Below are 21,558 nucleotides of genomic sequence, written 5' to 3'. Positions count from 1 at the left end.
TAGTTTATTTTAAATTAGATAACACTTACATCAAATTCCGTTCAAAAAGGATACTGCAGTGTTAAATACTCTCATTAACAGGTTCTATAGAAGGACATCATCATAAACCACAAATTCCTACTCTGTTTTTCTTTGAAAATTGACAGGCCAGGAAAGAAAAAAAAAACACATTTTTTACCTTGCAAATCATATCCTGCATTTGCTTTATTTATTCCATATGACAAAAATAGTAACCTAGACTAAGACATCCATTTCAGTCAGTAGATGTGTCAAGCCATCAAGATTTAATAAAAATATTGGATATAGGTAACAATTCCCAAGTCGTTCAGGTTGGCTTCCCAGCTCCACATGGTATCGCAGTAAAAAAATAGTGTCTCTCTTTACCATGTAGAGAGGAAAACCAGCATCTGAATGCAAAAGGGTTCCGTTTACCTACTGCCCTATTTACATTGCTTTAGAAGTCTTAAGTTACAGATCCTTATGGATAGAACACTACATGGTACCAAATGCTACCATTTGGATAACAAAATTTTCACACTGAAAATGACACAGATAAATAAAACATTCAACTGCTGAAAATACAGCAACGTTAAGTCACCTTACAACTTGTTTTGTTTCATTTTATTTATGCTTTTGAAAGGTTCCCATATTCACCCACACTTAGTGCTATAAAGGTGGAAGTACCACAGGATTGACACATTGTTCTCTCTGCAGGAACAAATCCCCTTGCATTAAATACAACAGTTTTAGAGGGGGGGGCAAAACAGCTCTTCTGCGATCGATCTTGACACTTTATGTTGGTTGATCATGACAAGATGGCAGAAACAACCAGAAAAGTGATTCTTCAAACATTCCTTAAAAGGAGTTGTAAAATTTTCTCTTCAACAAGCGGATTGCCCACTTTTAGTCCATTCGTTATACCTGCTGTGCAAACTCCACCATGATATTACCATGTATTTAGCCCAATTCATATTGCATTATCTCTTCAAATACAATTTGCAGTTTTTACACTACCGTCACCGTGCTTTCAACGCAAATAAAAATGAGGTAGTACTGTACACGAAACGGTTACTGTTAGTTCAAGTTTTGATTAAGCTCCACCCATCACAATTTGCTAGCTTACTTAATATGTAGATTCAAAACATTGTCAAACTCTTAATATGATGTACCATTAATAAACCATCACTTGTTGTGTCACTCTTTTACCATTTGTTTCCAAAGTACTGGTATGTCAAGGAGAAAAAAAGTCAGTTTGGAAGGCATTTCCAGCATTTTAAAGATAAAGGAAAGTTTACAACAGTTTCATCAGCTTCATAAGATAGGCCTTCTTATCATATGCATGTAATGGTTGTGGAAATTGTATTCAACCTTAAATCTGCTGGGTTTAAGAAGGTCAAAGTCCTCTTTTACTCATCTCAACCATATGATAAGGTGCAAGGTATTTATCCCAGCTTCATCACAGAATTAAATCAGTTTAGTGTGAAATTTTTCCAGTTGATAATTTAATGAAGTACAAAATGGGATTTCCTGCTTGTTGATATATTCAGTAAAACTGTTCAGAGGAGGAGCTTCACCTCCCTAAAGATCAGTGGCACAAAGGTCAGACCTGCAACAATACCAAGAGAACCTTTGGAAACAAAATAAAGTTACTCCCCTTGACTTCATTTTGCTTCATTTCCAGGTCTGCATTTTGTCCTATCTGTTTATTACATAACAAAATTTAGACTCACACAGAATGGGGCAACTTTATCATCTTGTTCTAGGAAGAAAACTTTGTCAATCAGAATAATCAAATGGTACATAAACAAAGATGTGCTCTAGTCCATGAATTGACAACACATTTGTAGCAACTTTCACTCTCACATCTCTGTGCATGTGGCTAATAGTGACTTTAGGAAGAATGGGTAATGCTATAACAGGGTTGCTGCTGGTAACCTAGCAGTACTTCGGAGGAGGGTGCGAATGCCAACTCTTGAAGCAGACAAATCCATATGATGTGGATTTTCACAGCACTTCAGTCACGCTTTACAACAACAGTTCCAGATGTGCGTTTATAATTGGGTGTCACTGTGAAGATGAGGGTTCCAGTTAAAGGAAATCCTGAATTAGCAAGATTACTGGATTTTAAACAAAACTCTCTTCTCTATCCTACAGTGGCATGTATATGGGGGAAAGTATGGGCATATGGGCAAAGTTGTTTAAAGATTCTTCATGGACTCTTACTTGTCCTTGGTAAAAGCTCCCTGAAGTGTGCAAAATATAAGCAACTCAAAATTCTTGGGGCAGAAAACTTATGCTCCAGTGTACAAATGCCCCATCTATGGTCACTATTAAAAAAAAATGGAGGAAGTCCAGATTCATGCTGGCATGTGAATTAAAAGAAAATCTTTACAAGCCTTCCATCTTGGTGTGTGCTTTACTAAAAATAATGGAAACAGAACAATTAAATTAGAACTTGCCAGATCGACTTTCTCATGAGCTGCAGCATGTAAAAGTTATTTTCCATCAGAGAAAATAACAGTAAAAGATTTAATGTTGACACCTACTTTAGGGGACAAATAAAATGTCCAGTTTCTAACCAATTAAACAATATAGGACTCTGGTGGTTTCAGTTTCCTTTCTGCAACTTTAGCACACCCATTAACATGTTTCCATAAATTCATGTCTATGCCATTTTAATGTGGAGTCTAAGCCATTCAAAATAATTGAGGTGTGTCAAAAGTGCTCAGATGGATTTTTTGGGGGGAAAATGTTAATTGTACTAAAAAAAGATTGTAATAAATCTACAAGGATTACTGTCTTTAAACAAAAAAAATTATGTTTTGAAATATTTGAAGTACAATGACAGCAAACATATTCTTAGTCCCAAAAATGCATGCTATTTAGCAATCTTTATTAGTGTGCAGAATTGGGGAAGCAAGATGATCACTTAAATATTATTAATTAAAAGAAATGTGCACAAACTATAGTTAGTTTGGGGGAGAAGGGTGGATTGTTCGGAAATCATTTTTTTATCAATAGATCTGTGAAAATAATGCTTTGACACAAACATGTTAAAATAAAACAAGGAATTTCTTTCCTGGGCTGAGATACCATATTTCATAAATTAACTAAAAAATCCCATATATATATATGCTTTTAGGAATAAACAGTGTGTTCTCTCAAAATACTGTAAAATCTGGTGTACGTCTATTTTTGAGGACTCTTGAAAAGTTGTGCATGTAAAAGTGACTTGTACACTGGTATTTAAAGTAACTGAAGTTGGAAGTGAATGCATCTAGAGCATGTTAAAGTTTTAAAATGTCATTTAATGGAGATTTCACTTCCTCACACAAAACTTTATATTTTTTTTATCTGAAATACATATCTGACTTAAAAGGGCATAGCAGCATTAAAAACATTAATTTTATCTCATTCTCACTCCACCCCTCAAAAAAAGTGGTTGCAATAGCAATCGCTTGCAATTGGGGGAAAACGGAGTAAAAATGACAGGTCTGCAACCTTATATTCTTCCTAAAGATGAGAAGAGAGACTTCCAGAATTAACCAAAGTATCTGTGTTCAACTTAAGGTGGTTCTTACAAAGCTGTCAGGAACAGATTTTCATCTGAGAAACATGTTGCTGTTTGTATATACTTTGCATGTATTTATGCAAATGACGAAAAAAGACCATGGGACTGGATACTATTTCTGACCCGCATAATCTTGACATCATAAATAGTACAGATGAGCACACTTTTCATAGAACACGTCTCTGGGGACACAAAATCACTTTTTAAAAAAACAGAGCAGGATATCTTCAAAGAAAAAAAATAAAATTTCAAGTTTCTACTTCATGTGAAGACAATTAGCACACTTGTCCATCCATACTCCAGCCAGTTTTATGCTTTCCAGGCCCTTTAGCAATTCACTTTCAGTACCGTTGTCAAGGAACTAAATTAGAGCCCTGGCCCCACCTTGATTCCAATCCAGCTTGTCCATTCGTTATAATCAAGGGCCTATTAATTTTAAGAATGTACAATTTTTCTAAAAATTTTGAAGTACTTTTCTGAAAAATTTACTATTGAAACAAGTAGTACCATGCAAATCTTGCAAGACAACTCAAACCAAAATCAGAATGTGAAACTTTTGTGATTCCGGCTATGAGTAAAGGAGCAAGAAAAACACAACAACTGAGTATTTGGAGTTGAAGTCATATCTTAACAACTATTGAAGGTATGCTTCAAAAACTGTACACAATATAGTACAAGATTCCAAAGATAAAATGGTCCATTTGTTACTTATGTTTGAGAGTGCCACATTTTAGTTAATGCCAATTTCTTTGCCATCTTCGATAAATCTAGCGAATGGGCGACTTGCACCTCCTTCTGTGCTTTGTTTCTCCAGACTAGCAACTGGTGGGCTGCTCCCTGTACGGACCCTGTCCATTCCGCTGGCCACACTAGTTAAAGCTGGAATACCACTGGCTCCCAGGCTAACAGGGAGCTGAGGGATGCCTCCATTCTGTATAACAGAAATCTCATTATTTTTCATGGCTAGACCATTCGTGATGGCTGCAGCGTATTGGTTCCAGAATGTTGCGTCAACATTCATTGCCCGAGCTGCCAAGTCCTTTTGAAACATCTCTGAGAACTTCACAGCATCACCGCCTAGTAAAGCCATTGGGTTCTCTACTGATAAACGACGTCCTCGTCTTGCTGGAGAGTTATTCCACATATGGGTTCCCATGTGAACCTAACAAGAAACATAAAATGGTAACAAAAAGAAAATGTACTATTAAACAGAATGCACTTTTCAAACAGGATACACTTTCGATATGCAATCATCCCATTTATATGACTGTCTGCAAAGATTCTTTTAACATTTCATTGAACAGAAGAAGCTGATAATAGTGATGGGCAGCATTTACAATTTTGAAATGGAACCGTGGGGACTCTAGAGATGCAAAGCAGATTTGATATGTATCTGAAAGGGGATAAGCTTACACTTTTGATGTGACCCTCATCAAAATACTATTTATCCATTCTGCACCAGACGCAAATCAACCTGTACAACATTTCCAGCAGCTTTTCTACTCATTTCAGATTTTCATTAATTTTTTTTCCTTGGTCGTTATTTCTCAAAATATCTACACTGCTCATGTTACCAGAACTATTTGGCTTGAATTACAAGGAGAGGCTGGGATTTTGCTCCCTGGAGTAAAGAAATGTAAGGGAGGACTTAAGAGAGGAAATATCATGAGGGGCATAGTTAAGTCATCGTCTTGTTCCCTGGGTAGGGGCATCTAAAATTAGAAGGCCTCGATGAATGGCAAGAAGGGAAAGATTTAAAAGGGATTTGAGCAGCATCTTCTCACTCAGAGGATGGTGGGTATATCAAATTATTTGCCAGAGGAAGTGGTAGAAGTGGGGATCATTGAAATGTTCAAAAGGCATCTAGACAGGTACATGGGTAGGGATCTGGGTTGAATACAGGCAAATGGGACTAGCTGGGTCGGTATGGGCAAGTTGCGCTGTGGATCTGTTTCCAAGCTAGAAACTCAATGACTCTATATAATTATAATTGCATCAAGTCGAACATTTGAAACACAATCATAGTTTATACCCACTCAGCTGAAAATTTATAATTCAAGAGATAATGCATTTGTTTTCATTTTCAACTTTTCTTTGTTACTTGTGCACTTCATGTCAATTAGTCATACAATTTTAGAAGGATTCAGAGGTAAACAAGAAAATCTGCAGATGTTGAGGTCCAGTGCAGAAAACAAAAAGTGCTGGAGAAACTCAGCAGGTCATACAGTGAGTCTTCCTTCAGGAGTGCCAAAAAGTCAGACAGATGCCCAAATAAAGAGGGGCGGGGGAAAGCGGAAGGAGGAGGAATGCGGGCCAACAACAAAGAAGTCATAGGTGGACAGAGGAGGAGAGAAGAGGAAGATGCTGAGAAGTTGAAAGAAACTCTCCTCAGTTTATTTCTCTTCAATCTTTACACCCTTACCTCTTACATGTTCCACCCTCTTCTCCTCCCCTCCCACCTTTTTATTCAGGATGCCTGGTTTTCAGCACTCCAGAAGGGAGGTCCATGTCCAAAATGTTGACGGCCTTTTACTTCCAATGGATGCTGCGTGACGCGCTGACTATTTTTGTAAGCACTTTTGTATGCCTGTGAATTTGTATTTACATGAATGTAGAGAAGAAAATTCAAAGTGCTTTGTGGAAGTTAATAAAAAAAGGGGGGGGGGGGGAAGGTATATGGGAAAATGACCACTAATTGATGAAGTTGTTGAGACTTAAAATAATTGTTTTGGCCCACCTACTGTTTGTTCAGGGTAGATGTGGCTGCATGGTGACAAATGTAGAGCTCAGTGTCATCAATACAGGTCAGCAGAACATAATTTCACACCAGGAAAGATGATACTATTACTTTTAACTTGCCACTTGATCATAAATCTTGTGTGGCCACTTTGTTGGCTCTTACAGAAACTGCTTGCTTCATGTACCCAAATGGAAGGAGAAAAGCTATTTTTCATAAGGAAAACAAAAGTTTGCTTTCATAGCAATGAGCAATTGACAAGCCAGTTTTATTCCTCAATTTTAAACTATAAATCTATTGTAGCATGTAGGTGAGGAGGAAGAAGGTAATCCACAATAGGTGCTTGTAAGATTCAGGAGACTGGAGTGTTAAGAGTTGGATGGAAAACTAGATGGACCGAGGGAAAAATCAGGAAGGTAAATTTAAATAGTCAATCCCACAATCTGTATCAAGTAGGCAAAAAAAAACACTGAATTCTGAACAACAGACAGGCTTTAATTCCATAATGACCAAATCTGTTTTGGCAAGTTTAACCTGAGCATGGAATTTAAGAAAAAAAATCACATTATTGTTTTCAAATCCTTCCCTGATTTTGCCACTCTCTATCTATGGAACATCGTTCCCTCTGAAACTATTGCTGTTAGATTTACCTGGTTGCTGGAAGTATTTTGTCATTGGATACAAACTGTGGACTTGAAATTAGAAACTCCAATGAACCCAGCTTCACTAAGAAATAATAATAATTTTATCATTTTATTATTGGGAGACCATTGAGATGATTGAGTCTGTAGCATCTATAACTAGAGCTATCATGTCAGTTCCTTTCTTCCACTCTTTCCCCAAATCCTGCAAATGACGACATTTGTACCTATCCTATCCCCTTTTGAACATACTAATTGTTTTCATTGCCCTTAACGGCAGTGAATTCTCGATTATGAGCATTCTCTGGATACACTATACTTTGGGAATTATGTGATATGATATCTATCTTGAGAAAGCCATTGAAGGATATAAGGTCTCTAACTCCCACCACCACTACCCTCCTCACCCTCCAATAAACCCCATGAACTGATTGCCCTCCTTTGAAATCTATTTTTATAAACAAAGTTTGGTATTTTGGTCCCTACTCTATCTCTATTTGAAACTCCTTGGTCTTGCAAAGAGTAAAAATTGACAGTCGAAGGTTAGCATGAAGAATTGATGAAGAATTATTTTTTGTCTTCAGAATTTTTTTTCCAATGTAACTGGCTTATTCCAAAGGTATGGCCACACAGGGATAGATGCAGAGCCAAGAGTCATCAGTATAGATGAATGGAAAGTAATCTCATATGAGGAATGGAGTATTATCACAGCATGAATCTTATGCAGCGGTTGGATGCCTGATATAGAACACGTTCAATTCACAATTCCAAATGGATGTGAAACATTCTTAATAGGCATCTTGGGATGTTTTACTATGTTACAAATCACCACATAACTGTAGGCTATTGTGCGAATGCAGCACACATCAGGCAGTTACCTAATTTTGTACATATCTGTGTCTTTCTGTCCAGGATCTGCTTAATCCAGGATATATGTTTTTACCAGTAATTTCTCATGACAGTATTATACATTATTAAATTATTCTTGCCTCTGATTTTGAGCTGTGCTTAAATAGCTTCTGATTTTATGGCCACAGGTTCTTCTTATCTTTCAGCAAACATGGGCAATATGCATCCAGAAGAGAGAGGCAATTTGCATCCAAGGGAAATTGCAATTTTGAATGCACTTGTTTGTTTTACTTTGCAATCAAGATGCTTTGCAGATTTAGGCATGTACGCTTTCTGAAGTGAAATGTTTATGTATGCTGCTACATTATTTTAATGAATTCTAAAGATAGATAACAGTGCAAAAGCTTGGTCTGAGAAAGCAACCATTTTTTGAACAGGATTAAATGACTGAGTGGGTTCACTATATGTGTAATAATTTTTAATAACATGGAATTAATCAGTTATTGCTTCTCTATATTGAAATGTTTTATAATAATTTAATGTTATTGATTATGTATTATGTATTAATTTTTCTCTCTTAAATCATGGTTCATACTGCTGCAGAATTCCTGATGTCCTGAATTTGATCTTAAAATTTAAACAGTCACACACTTTATTGAAAACTAATTTATATCAAAAGCAGGGCAGTTATTGGGACTTGCAACACAGTGGTCTGTGGACACTTATTTCCTTTCAAAGGAGGTTTACTGGTTTCAGTTGGGTTGCCAAGAATGAAGGAAGTGTGGAAATATCTTTTAGCATTACCTGTGCAAAGTGAAGCATGGAGTGACATTGAAAGAGGAAATCAGGAAAATGAGAAATCCCACCCAGCAAATTAACAGGGACAGTCTGAATCCACAGGCTTTGGAGAGAACAAAGTATGTCTGTTGTTGTATTAACATTTAGAGAAACTTGTCTCATTCCAGTCATCACAGGTTTCAGAGTCTTGAAGTTGACTTATTCAGTGTCTCATAACTTTGGAGGGAACTGAGTTAGCCTGTGCAAATGGAAAATGTAATAAGCATTTTGAGAAGCTCGTGTGCCTGTCATCCTGAGGAAACTTCTGCCAATTAGTTATTCTGACCGTTGTTGGTTGGGAAGGTGAACCAAATGAAGGAGACATTTTGTGCCATACAAGTTCCCACAAACAGTAGTAAAAAGTGGTTAATCTGCTCTGATAGTCAAGTTGAGAAAAATGCTACCAAGGTCATAGAGAAGCCACAATGCTCTTTCTGAATTGGTGCAATTAGATTTTTAACATCTATTTGAAATGGAACAAGTCCCTGGTTTTAAACCACCCAATATGTTGAAAATTACAAATAACAATAGCCAGATCAGATTTTACCAACTACTGAATGGGAGAAATGGTATCATTTATTCAGAAATTCATTGGTTGCACAAACTGCTGTGCAGAGTTGCTGCAGAGTCTATGTCTGAAAGTCAGTTCTATAAAACAATTGGAACTGAATTTCAAATACAGAGCACAACACAGTTATCACTATTTTATAACAGAATGTTGCCAACCAGAGATGAATTTCCCTGAAGATATAATGTTTGAACTTTAACAAAGGTAATCATCAATCCAGAGATGTACAAATGAACAAACAGCACTGGTCAAAGTAAAGGTTGAACTGGTCTGGGGAAACATTTTAAACTTGGCAAGTGTGGCTGATCAAAATTTTAACTGTGTGTTCACAGTGTGCATTCACTGTGAAGTGAGAAACAACAATTATAATTTAAGATCTAGTCTAATACTTGCTGAAACCAATGTCTGGCAAATGTGATTTTGTTAACTAAGCAGCATCAACAGAAAGTATGATGCCAAACACTTTTATTTCAAAGGAACACTGCAACGCAAGTAACTTTGACCTCCAGTGTGATGAGGCATGGAGAAAGGAATCCTGTTGAAGTGGAGAGAACTTCCTTCAAAGGGGTATGTGACTAAAGCTGAGTGAGTGAGGGAAGAACCGAGGTTGAAATTGCTATGATCAACTCCGGAGCTCCCATTTTTAATTCCCAATCAGTAGTTAATCAGACTGAGGTAGATAAAGATGTCAAGGGATGGGAGAACTGTCCTCATTGTACTGATCCTATAATTAGATTGGTATTTACTAAAGCTCCAGATTTGCCAAAGAAAAGTGATATAACCTATTACAATTTGTTACTTCGCTTTACTTACACTCAGATGATTATTAGCAGTAAGTGAAGCTTAAAATTGTGGACAATGTTATCCATGAGGAAATCAGGATCAAATATGTACTTGGTAAGGGATAAGCATTTGTGGGAATATCAGTTAGCAATTATCCTGAGCTCTTTGTATTTGGTCTTTGACTTAAAACATCTAGCCATCAGAGGTAGGTCCATTTGATTTTCTCATCCTACTGCTAATGTCAAATGTAAGTCCGTGTCTGTAAAGTAAGGGAGCACATTTTACCATCTTTCATGTCGATTGTCACCATTCTAACTAATTATAGGACCAGAAAATGCTGGAAAAACTCAGCAGGCCAGTCAGCATCTCTGGAAAATAGTTAATAATCTAAGTTGAAAACTTCATTAAACTGCCTGAATTGGTGAGCTGTTCCATGACCCTACTGTTTTTATTTCAGACTTCAAGTAACTGCAGAATTTTGATTCTGATTTCCATTTCAGCAAAAGAAATTCCTCCCACTGTTAACATCTATGTCTATCCTTAGCCTCTATGGGTTACTGAATATGGACAAAAATGGGAAAATTCAGGTACAGGAAATTTAAGATGTGAACTCCAACTATGAGTGAATGTGTTTGCAAGGATTTTGACCCATATTTCACATTCCTGCTATTTTCATGAATAAGTCCCTCCAAGTGCATCCAGACATTGTAGTAAAGTAAAATATGAATGAAATTATTTTCCATCCAATTATAAATCTCTTCAAAGGCCCAACTAATATTTGGAGACAAAAAGATTATTAATAAACTAAGGAAATGCTTCTGAAGAGTTTGAACATTTTTTTTATATTTCTTTAATAATATGAAACAATATGAGCTTGAAAACAGATTATGAGTAAGTTATTATAACATGTAATGATGTAGCACCAATCAGCAATGAGGAAAATTTAATTTTCAAACTAAATTACTCTGATTAACAGCAGTTTTTATTCTGACAGGGGAAATACCACAGTTAATTAATCTGCAAATACAGTATTAACAACATTAATGAAAATATACTTTTTGCTTAGTTGATGATACCACGTTTAAAAAAACACGATGGTAGGTTTATGTAAGATAGAGGATATGATGCTGCTTCCCTCTGCTCTGTTAGCTAACTTCTCACAGACATGGGATAAGCAGACCATTAACAAGCTATACTTTGTAATTCTTGCAATTCCAATCTTATTAGCTCAGAACATGCATGCAAATAAAACATTGCGCAGAGATTTTCCCAATTATCAATCATGGTTGAATTTCCTCCTTCTTTCTCCAGGATCTTTGATTTCAGTTGGGCTACAGGCAGAAGGCAGATAGAAATATGTCCTCAGTCAATTGTGATCCAGTATCTCTCCAGTTGTACTCCATTTTTGAAATTTGGCTCCAATGGTTTCATTGCAGTCACTATTCATTCAGTGCAAGCAGCTGAAGATGAATTTCTAGTCCTTGGCACCTTATCATCATGAAAGAGTAACTGAGAAGGGCAGGGGGAAAGAGATGGCCTGCTTCTATTCTCAGCTGTCATTGGCTGGAAGTGAACATCCCCATGGTAATTATGTAAATTGAACTGGGGAGTGGAGCAAAATTTAACCTGGCCATCTGGTTCAAAAGCAAGCCAAAAAATTTGGAAATAAACCACAAGCTGTAAGTGCACAACTTTAGCTTTCAAGAATCAACTCTATCCAGTTTATACCTACAATCTCTTCTAATTAAATTGGTCAACGGTCAAATGATAAAATGTTGAGACATCACAGCTTTAAAATATTTTGGTTATTACATCTGAGAAGGAAAGGAATGTTAATTCAGTGCAGCACATGAACGTTCAGTTACCATGCACAAATTTATTACCAAGTTACTTAAGCAGACATCAGTTTAAAAAGATAGTGGCTTAAAATTCATTCCTGCTTGGCTAGACTGAAGCAGGCCTCGGCCTGTCGCACTCTGCTTCTGAAAATTCATTTCCTAGAACTTCAAGGCAAGGCCCTGCAGAGGTGGAGTCAACTTGCTGATGCTGCTCAAGCACAACCAATTGGCATTGAATTTCCAAGCAGGAATGCTTTATTGTAAAGAGAAAATCAATGCAACATTTTGACTTTGATTTGCCAGTAGTAGTCATTGAAGGAGATGATGCGAACTGATCTGTTTAATGTTTCCTGCGTTTTATTTCAGATTCCATGTGTCTGTCATTTTTATATTTTCATTGCCAGCAATACTGTTACATGACACTTTTAAGAACTGTCAATGCTTAGGATATCAAAAATCAGCACTCTTTTCTGTTCACCAGATAAGCATGGACAGTTTGAGGGATTAATGAAAAGAACACCTTGTATTCATTCTTATGAAATGCATGCCTCAGATCATATATTTAACAGTATTTTAGTAGAGAGGCCAGAGAGTGGAACAGGACGGATCTTGTCTGGTTGTCAATTTGGTCAAGTTGAATTTAAGACTTTATGGTGGTGTGCTCACAAATACTTCAATAACGCATGCAACTACAATCCTTTACTTATGCTATGCATTTGGGAGCCCCCTCATAAAAGAAATGAATGGCAGGCAAAGGTTTTCTCATTTTATAGGACAAAATAAACCTTTCTTGAATATGTTTAGTTTTGTAAGTGAATGTTCAAAGTTTAGCCAGATGTTATGATATCACAGATTTTTTTTTTTAATTAAGTTGACAGTAGAGTCCTTTTTCATGGGTAAACTCCATCACACTTGCTGAATTTACAGTGAGATAATTTCCACAAGAAAATACTATTCAAATAAATCAACTGACAAATGCAGATAGTGCGGTGTGAGACGTGAACTTTGAACAGTGGTCATTGTCAAGCAGTTTTTTTAGATATTTAGTAATGTTTACAATTCAATTGTATGTAAAATTATGATACAATTATTCATTAAAAATAAGTTAACCTATTTTGTTTGTTCATTTAAATAATCTTGTATTCGATTCCCTATAAGATTAGTGTGCATAATATATTAGTATGTCAAACTGTTATTAGTATCTGTGTGTGTGTTTGCTTCTAAAAGTCCACTTAGTCTAAAGTATTAAAGTGAAGATAAATGATCGAAGTGGATATAGTCACAGTTTTCAACCATTAAAACACGGGTCATTATAATTGCTGTGCCAACATTTTACTTCAGATTTATATCTGCAGGTTCATGGTTAAAAGAGAAGCAGCTGATACATTCTTATCACTAATTTATACATCAAAATGATCTTACCTTAAGATTCCCTTTTGTTGTAAAAGCTCTGCCACAGATTGTGCAGCCAAAAGGCTTCTCACCAGTGTGAGTGCGCTCATGGATCTGAAGAGCACTTGCAGAAGAAAAGGTCTTCCCACAGGATGGACAGTTATGCTGCTTGGGAGTCCGACGAGGTGGTGGTGCCAGAATGGGTGTCATACCTGGACTCATAGCTGTCTGTGGTGCAGATGGAGCCTGTATACCAACTGGAACCTGCGTGCCATCACCTAGGGAGATCGGCTTGCTGTGACCATTGACTTCCATTTTGACCACGGTTGGTGCAGTGCTGGTGACCAGGCTAGGAGTACTTTGGGTGGGACCTAGAGTGGAGTTGGGTTCAAATAACTGAGAAGGAAGTTCTTTCATCTTGTGAGTCAGTAAGTGCTGTTTTAAATTACCCATAGTGGAGCAACCACGATTGCAGATTGTGCAAAGGAATGGACGCTCTTTAGTATGGCTGCGGTAGTGAATTTCCAACGCACTTTTACAAGCAAAAGGTTTCCCACAGATACTACAAACAGTACTTTTCAACTTACCACATTCTTGGTTGGGGAACAGCATACAAAAAGCCTCTTCTTTGATGATCGGCCGGCTCAGGTTGTTGGCTGTCAGATCAAGTGCACCATCATTCTCCCGATGAGTTGACGGACTGTCCAATTTTTCTAATTTCACTGGAGTCTCGTGTGGCTCTTCAGGGTTCCCAAAGCCTGGAGACTTTGACCTTTGACTTCCAGCATTGCTGGGCACAGGTGACAAAGCCTGCATTGAAGAAGAGCACTCGGACAGTGCAGGGCTACCAGCACTTTGACTTTCCAGATCACCTACTGCAGAGGAAGAGTCGTTTGTTAAGCGATCGCTCTCCATGGATCCGTTCTCAACAGATTTCACGCTGGATCGCTGCTGTGTGCTTAGGGCGCAATCTATTATCTTCATCTGATTCTCTAGTGCGGCAATGTTAGAAATCATCGAAGGTGGTGAGTTTGGCGATGAGCCAGAATAGCATAACAACTGTTTTGAAGATTCTGTTGTGGCAATGTTTAATTCTGCTTCCTCATCCATTGAATTTTCGTCCATCAGTTCATCATCAGGATAGTTGCTCATTAGTTCTGCATTCATTTCATCACAGGTTAAGTCTCTGTCCAGGCTATCCGAGAAGCCTTCAGGCAATGGAGTGTTGGGAATTTGCCCCCCCATGTGCATGCGAATATGTTGCTGTAAAACAACGGCATTTGTAAATTTCTTCTGGCAAATGGGACAAGAATGCTGTACCCGAAGAGGCGGCTTTGCGCGATGAACTCCAAAGTGTGTCTTTAAGTTCCCCTTGGTGGTAAAAGCCCGTCCACAGATCTTGCATTTGAAGGGCCTCTCGCCTGTGTGTGTGCGGTAATGCATCTTCAGAGCACTCTGACAACTGAGTACACGGTGACAGATAACACACTGGTTGGGGTCTGTCATCTTTTTGTCAATGTTCTCCACCAATTGTTGCAGTTTTGAGGTCTCAGACGTTTGCATAGAATCCAACAGACCGCCAAAGGGAAACTTTGCCTTGAACTGATCAGATATGATCGGGAGCAGAGGACTGGAAAGGGTTGTGGGAACACTGTTTACTTCAGTCTCTGCACATGTAGAAAACGTGGTGGAGCATGCAGCTGAAGAACCTGACTGCCCAGATGCACAGCCTTCTACTGTCTTGAAACTTGAAGTAGGTATGCTTGAACCTTGCACCATGGAAACAATATTACTAGTAATTGACTTTGGGGACTCTGCGGTTATTGGAATGATAGAATCATTCTTGTTCATGTTTGGTGACAAAGAAGCACATTCACTTGATGGAGGTGATGGTCTTTGGGGTGACCTACTTAAAGGAGTCACTGTTGGGGATTCACTGGTAATACTTGACAGAGTTGGAGGCAACTGTAATCCAACTGATGTTGGTATGGTTGACAGCACAGGTTTGGTGTCCAACCAGGTTGTGACTGGTTTTTCAGGTGGCAAGGACATCCCATATGGAATACCTGTGCTAGTTGGTACATTATCCAGGTATTCAGGGACTGGATATGGGTTCATCTGGATGTGAGGGTATTTTTCTTTATGCCTCTGGAAGTGTACTTTGAGATTACCTTTGGTGGAAAACCGATTTCCACAAATATTACACTTGAATGGTCTCTCTCCAGTGTGAGAACGAAGGTGAATCTGCAATGCACTGTCACTTCCAAAGACCTTAGCACAAAACCTACACTTGTGCTTGAAAAATGGATCTTCTGAACTTGTTTTCGGGTCAAAGACAGAAACATTGGGTGGTTTCCCTTTGCGATGCTTCATAAGGGCAGCCAGTGGGTCCAGAGCATTGGTTGTGGCAGCTATGCTGACCAAGGGGTTTGGGAAGATCACACCACTTGAGGAATTCTGAGGTAGCAGTGGATTAGGCATGCTGGAAGTTGGACTGAGGAGACTACCGTGTGCAAGCGATGATGTTGAATACTGCAATTGAGAGGAAGTGTTATTTGTGTTTGAACTGGAACTTGGAGTCAGGGAAGATGCAATTCCACTTGTTGATGGAGGCAAAGTGGACTCCAATCTTGGTGATGCACTTCTGGGCAAAACAGGAGTGCTAGCCCCAGAGGTTGGCTGAGTGATTGGCTGGGAACCATCGAAAGCTGCAGAGTGGGCATTGGGTGCCTGCACTGTGCCCGAAGCTGAAATAACTCCTGACAAGGGGTTAGAAGAATTGTCACTGAAGGAGGCTTGCTGGCTCGTAGCAGATACCGAAGTACCTTGGGAGGGTGCAGAAGGATTTAGAGGGGGCAGCGTCTGTGGGTTCATCATCGCTACCTGGTTCCGGATTTGTTCAATCAGTTGCAGTTGGTGCAGCTGTTGCTGTTGCAAAGCCACTAACTGCTCTAGAATCATAGGAATAGCCATGGTGGGTAATGTATGACTTGAAGTGGGGCTGTTAGATCGGGTGTCCTGTGAGAACTGTGCCACTGCCACTTTCGTGCTCTGCAAGGTCTCTAATGTCACATTAGTGTTTGGCATATTATAATTGGTCATGGAAGATGATTCAGAGATCTGAGGTAGCAAAGTAGCAGTGCTGGAGGCCACTTGATTCTGGTAACCTTTGTCAGTGGATGTGTCCACCTCCATTGGCTCGTCCTGCTCGGTACTCTTTATCTCAGAGCAGTCATTCCCCTCTAACGGAGCACTGTCCTCACCAGCTTCACTCTCCACCTGATCACTCGGGCTACTGGCTGGGGAAGCCTCGGGGAAGTCCTCTGAGCGTGCTGCCTCCTCGTCGTTGACGATTAAGACGAGCGGGTTCTTCGTGCAATTCTTCTGATGCTCCATGAAGTCAGACCACTTGAAGAACTCAGCACAGCATTTCTCGCAGATGTGCGTTTCCTCACTTCCACTTCTACTTTCATTCCCACTGTCTGCATCATCTGGTCCTTCTCCTGGGACTACAAGGAAATGAAAGGGACACATCATCAAGCAATGACTTTTACCGGACAACCCCTCCCTCCAATTTCAAGTTTTTGCACATAAGTAAAATCAATATTTTTTTATTTTGTACAAATTACCTCACTTCAATACATCTCAGGTCCCTCTGTGTGGGTTCTATCACTCCTTCTGCCCAGCTAATCATTTTCTTTGCACAATCCATCAAATTATGAAGCCCTATCAATTGTGGATACCGCTGCTTAATGAAATTCCATAGAAGCTATTGATTTCCAATATTTTCATACAATTCACAGCTGCCTTGTCTGTTGGGTACAAATCAAGCTTTTGATGGACTCATTAGGATTCCCCTTTACCATCAGGTTTCCTCATTTCCAACAAAATTAGAGAAGTCTTTGTCAGTTCACTTGACATGACTAAACTAATCTGTAACCTTTCTGGCTCAAATCAGTACCTGACAGGACAAACTGGCCCTCTGTTACTCAAATGTGGTGTTGGACTGACCAGATTTATTATCTTTATACAGTATCAAGGCAGTATGGATTTAATGTTAGTCTATATATTGTCTTAAATCAATGACTTTAGTGGCTTCAGAAACCTGAAGAGCAATGCACCCTTAAAGCATTAATAAGAGTGCAGTAGCTTTCAGTGCGCTGCTCAATTGAGCTAAATTAATTATTTCCTGTGCTGCCAGTAAAAAAAAACAAAGACTGTGCTGTATCTATTAAAAGTTGTTGATAGAAACTAAATCCTTTGAAACTTTGAATAACATAAGGCCATATTATGTGAGGTGATTTCTTCACTGAACAAAACTGAAACTATCACTGCTATGAAAGAGCCAGAATTTAGACTTATTTTGGCTGCAAAATATTTTTATGATCCTCAATGAGGCCTTCATATATTTATACACTGCCTTCAGTATTTTATACCCTTACCTCACTAGAAAGTGCCTTAAAAGGCTTAGTTAGTCAACATACAAGAAATTTCAATACTTGTCACATTTATACAAGAGAATACTCAGGCACTCACTGATCTGTGCTCAAAAAATACCATGGTGTCTGTGCCAGGAAAAATTACTAACTGGAACACATGTTTAATTACCATTGTTGGTAGTCACTGACTGGACTTGTCTTGTTCCAAATGCCAAACCAACACCTAACATACAAGAAACAGAACTTCAATGGACACCTGATCAACCAGGTAGATTTATAATACAAGTATTCTTTTGTTGTTATCACTGTATTAGTAGGCACCATTATGTCAACTGATATGATTCATCGTTTTTCCACATTCAGCTATTTTGCATAACTGGTTGGCTATTTAACATGATGAAATTAAAGTAAATGTAAACCTTCTGCTGCTTTTTTGTGTAAAGGATTTCCTCTAGTAATTCAATTGGGAAATGTAGTGTTATGCTGGGCCATTGTCTATGAGATGGCCCATTGATGGTGGAGTGTGCTTTGGTAGGAAGTCACTGGTCGGGCAATGGTTAAAAACTGGGTTTCTCAAAGATGAAGAGATTTGACATAACATCCCCAAATGGGTACAGGAATTGTTCTCTACATTCCAATGCAGTATGAGGTCTTCTCAGCCAGCGCCCCTTCCAGCAGTTTTGGTTTCTGTCCCAAACTGTGGCTCAATTGAAAGAATTCTTGTCATTGTGCTGTTAGCCTTTGGTGCAGTCTCATATTAATTTTAGTTTTGAGGGGGTGCTCCACTGTTGCAGAAAATCTCTTTCAGTTGAGACATTGAAGCAAAGTTATCATCTGAATAGAAAAGATCCCACATCACTGTTTTCAGAAGAACTGCAAATAATTTACAATGATATGATCAGCGTTTATCGCTCAGTAGAATACCTGGTTAGAAACATACTTGGCCTTTTATGTGACGAATTGAACTGTCATCAATTCTCTGTAATAATAAGGCTATGCATCAAAATTGTTTCATTGGGTATAAATTACACTGGCACATTCTGAAAACAACACCAAAAGTGCAATACAAGTTGAGGGCATTTTATACTATCAATATACAGTATTTGCCTTGGAGATGGTGCAGCATCGATTCATTAGATTGATTCGTGTGTAATTGCTTGCAGCTTTATCACACACACCTTTCCAGCAATTTTAAGACATTATTTATCGGCATACAACACAGAAACACTGAGTTTGTGGTGTCCATCGAGTACCCATTAAATGAATCCCAATTTATTTTCTCCACATTCTCATCAATGTCCCCACAGTTCCCGACACTCACACTAGGGGCAACTAACAGTGGCTAATTAACCTAACAACCCTGATTGTAGTGTTGTCCTATGAGTATAATTGGCCCAAACCCTCTGGACCTAGGGATTTAAGATTCCATTATTGTCATGTAATAGTTCAGAACATGTAATATTACACAAAATTGCTTTCTGCCTGCCATAAGGCAGACAAAGAGTGACCATGTGTCGCCAAGTGCCCCTGATGGTAAGAGAGAAAGAGAAGCAAAAGAGAGTCCTTTCAGAGTCACCAATTTTCATGGATTCGCTTCCAACACTCCCACAGCCTCTGCAGCCGCATAGACTTCTGTTCAATCCGTCAGCAGCCTGAGCTCTAGGTCCAGCCTTCGGATATAATCAGAAAGCCTTCAGTGCCTGAGGCCTTTTGGAGCCCTTCTTGCCCTCATCACCCTCCTGAATGGAGAAGAGGTATTCTCCCTGTACCATGCAAGATTCTGAGGGATTGACAGGATGGCTGCTGAGATGCTCTGACTGGTCTTTCTAAATGGATGGTATTGTCTGTAGAAAAGCAGTCAGCCATTGAAGCCCAAGAAGAGGAGAATACTCAGAGGGTTAGGAATTTAGGTATTCTTTGCCTGCAAAGGTAGCTGTTGAATGTATTCAAAGGTAGACTTTTGGTCACAGAGTACAAATATGTGTGGAAAGGAAGAAAATTAGCTTGAGCTATAGGAACTTACTGAATTGCAAACAGCTTGGGGGGGAGAGGGGAGGGAATGAGATATAGCATACGGGTCAGGACCTTCTGTCGAGATTTAAGTGGGAAGGGGAGAGAGCATACATAAAAGGCAGGTAGCTGGAGATGGGTCAAGAGGTAAAATAATATATTCCTCCTGAGTAGTCTAGAACCCAATGGCAAGAACATGGGTTTCCAAGTTAGATAACTCCCTCCCTGAATCAATTCCATTGTTTCATTCTCTTATTTACCTCCTCAGTTCCCACTGTTCTCTCAAACCCCAACCCCCCCCCCCCCACCCTACACCCTGTCTCTCCACCTCTCCTACCTGTTTTTGTCCTGTATCCTATCACTTCTTGGCCTCTCTTCAGCACCCACCTCTTTTATTAATGCTTGTCATCTCCCCATCCCACTTTTTCAACAAAGGGCCTTGACCTAAAATATTGACTGTCCTTTTCTAACCGTGGATACTGCCGAAACTGCTGAGCTCCTCCAGCTTCTCTTTGTTCACTTAAGATCCTGGTGTCTGCTTTCTTGTGTTTGTCCTGTTTCTTAGATTTCAGGATACACTGATTCATCTGCATCCTGACATGGTAAGTCACTGTAAAGCATGCAAGTAGTCTCAGTAACTCTGGGTTGGGTAGAGGGGATAAAGATAAGAGGGAATTTCTGTTCCCAGCCACTCAGATAGTCCTGCTCAATTATGTGTGTGTCGGTATGGTGCTTTTGCACACTGAACAAATGATGACCTTCTACATGCCGTTCTGATCTTAGCTGCAGTGAATCAAAACCTCATGGTGTTCCCGTAGGGAAGCAATATCGGATTAATGAAACTGTTGTCATGTTGTCACGACTTCACTTCCTAGCAGCCAGCAGTAAAGAGCACGAACTGAGGTCTGGAAACAGTCTATGAGCTGGTTCTCCTAACAGGAAACTCATAAAACCCACTGGGCCCTTGACTATAATGGAAAGTGTGCCAAGGCAGTGTGTCCTTCACGAGGTGTTGAATGGTTGATCAATAGATTCAAAAATGAAAAGTCCCTTCAAAGCTAATGACTGACAGGACTAGAATCAACCCACAATCCATACATGACATCGGGCAGATACTATGTGCATTTTTATGTTCACATACACATTTCTTGGAGTGTTTCAGATTTAATACTACGTTTGCTTTTAATTTACACAAAGTAGCTGCAATTGAAAATTCATTCACTTGGATGTTTTGTCGTGCTATGTAAATTCAACCTCCCTTTTAAGATCGACTGAGTGTAAATCTGCCCTCCATAATACTCTCTTCCAATATGTCTGATCCCATCTGTGCCACATCAAAGCCTCATGATGTCCCTGTAGGGAAGGGAGATCAGAACTCTGCTTTTTAATATCAAGCAGATGTAATCTTTTGATTGTTGATACATGATAAAAAGATTGCTTATATTAAATGCAATTATTGATGCATTGTGTTTGAGCACAATTTTTGCACAAAACAACACTGGGGCATTTGTTCATCTTCTAGATATAAACCAAGTGCTCAATGCTGGTTATTGTATTCCATTTTCAAAAATCAGTGAATGGAACCGTATTTCAGAATAGTTCAACATGTTATAAATTAGCACATGTAACAGAGGGTGAATCTCTACACATGTAACCTTGTGGAAAGCATAATTGGAGACAAGATGGTTTTTTGAAGGGCAAGAGACTCGCAATTTCCTACCAAATAGTAAAAAGTAATAGTACATGCCAAGCTGCAGAGACAAAGTTCAGTGAGCAATATTCAACAAATAAATTAAAACTAAGTTAGTGGAGACACAAAAGACTGCAGATGCTGCAATCTGTAGGAAATAAAAACAAACTGCTGGAGGAACTCAACAGGTTGAGCAACATTTG

At 38.9% G+C, this 21,558-nt stretch overlaps 1 protein-coding gene across 5 annotated transcripts in view; it reads right to left on the bottom strand.

The window, feature by feature from the left end:
* Nucleotides 1-267: 267 nt before the first annotated feature.
* Nucleotides 268-21,558, bottom strand: part of LOC138755219 (sal-like protein 3) — a 61,531-nt gene continuing 40,240 nt past the window's right edge. For 2 of the 5 annotated variants that reach the window (XM_069920808.1, XM_069920809.1), the window contains 2 exons: nt 13,247-16,725; nt 268-4,733 (listed from right to left, as the gene is read on the bottom strand). In XM_069920808.1, the coding sequence (XP_069776909.1) occupies nt 4,302-4,733; nt 13,247-16,725 (3,911 nt within the window). In that variant the 3' untranslated portion in view covers nt 268-4,301. Of the gene's footprint in view, nt 4,734-10,865; nt 11,801-13,246; nt 16,726-21,558 lie in introns of those variants that run through there. The other 3 variants (XM_069920810.1, XM_069920812.1, XM_069920811.1) reach the window with 3 other exon arrangements.

Source organism: Narcine bancroftii, chromosome 2 (genome assembly GCF_036971445.1).
Source record: "Narcine bancroftii isolate sNarBan1 chromosome 2, sNarBan1.hap1, whole genome shotgun sequence".
Lineage (NCBI taxonomy): Eukaryota > Metazoa > Chordata > Chondrichthyes > Torpediniformes > Narcinidae > Narcine > Narcine bancroftii.
Note: the sequence above shows the minus strand (reverse complement) of the source record. Positions and strands in the feature narration are given on the sequence as shown.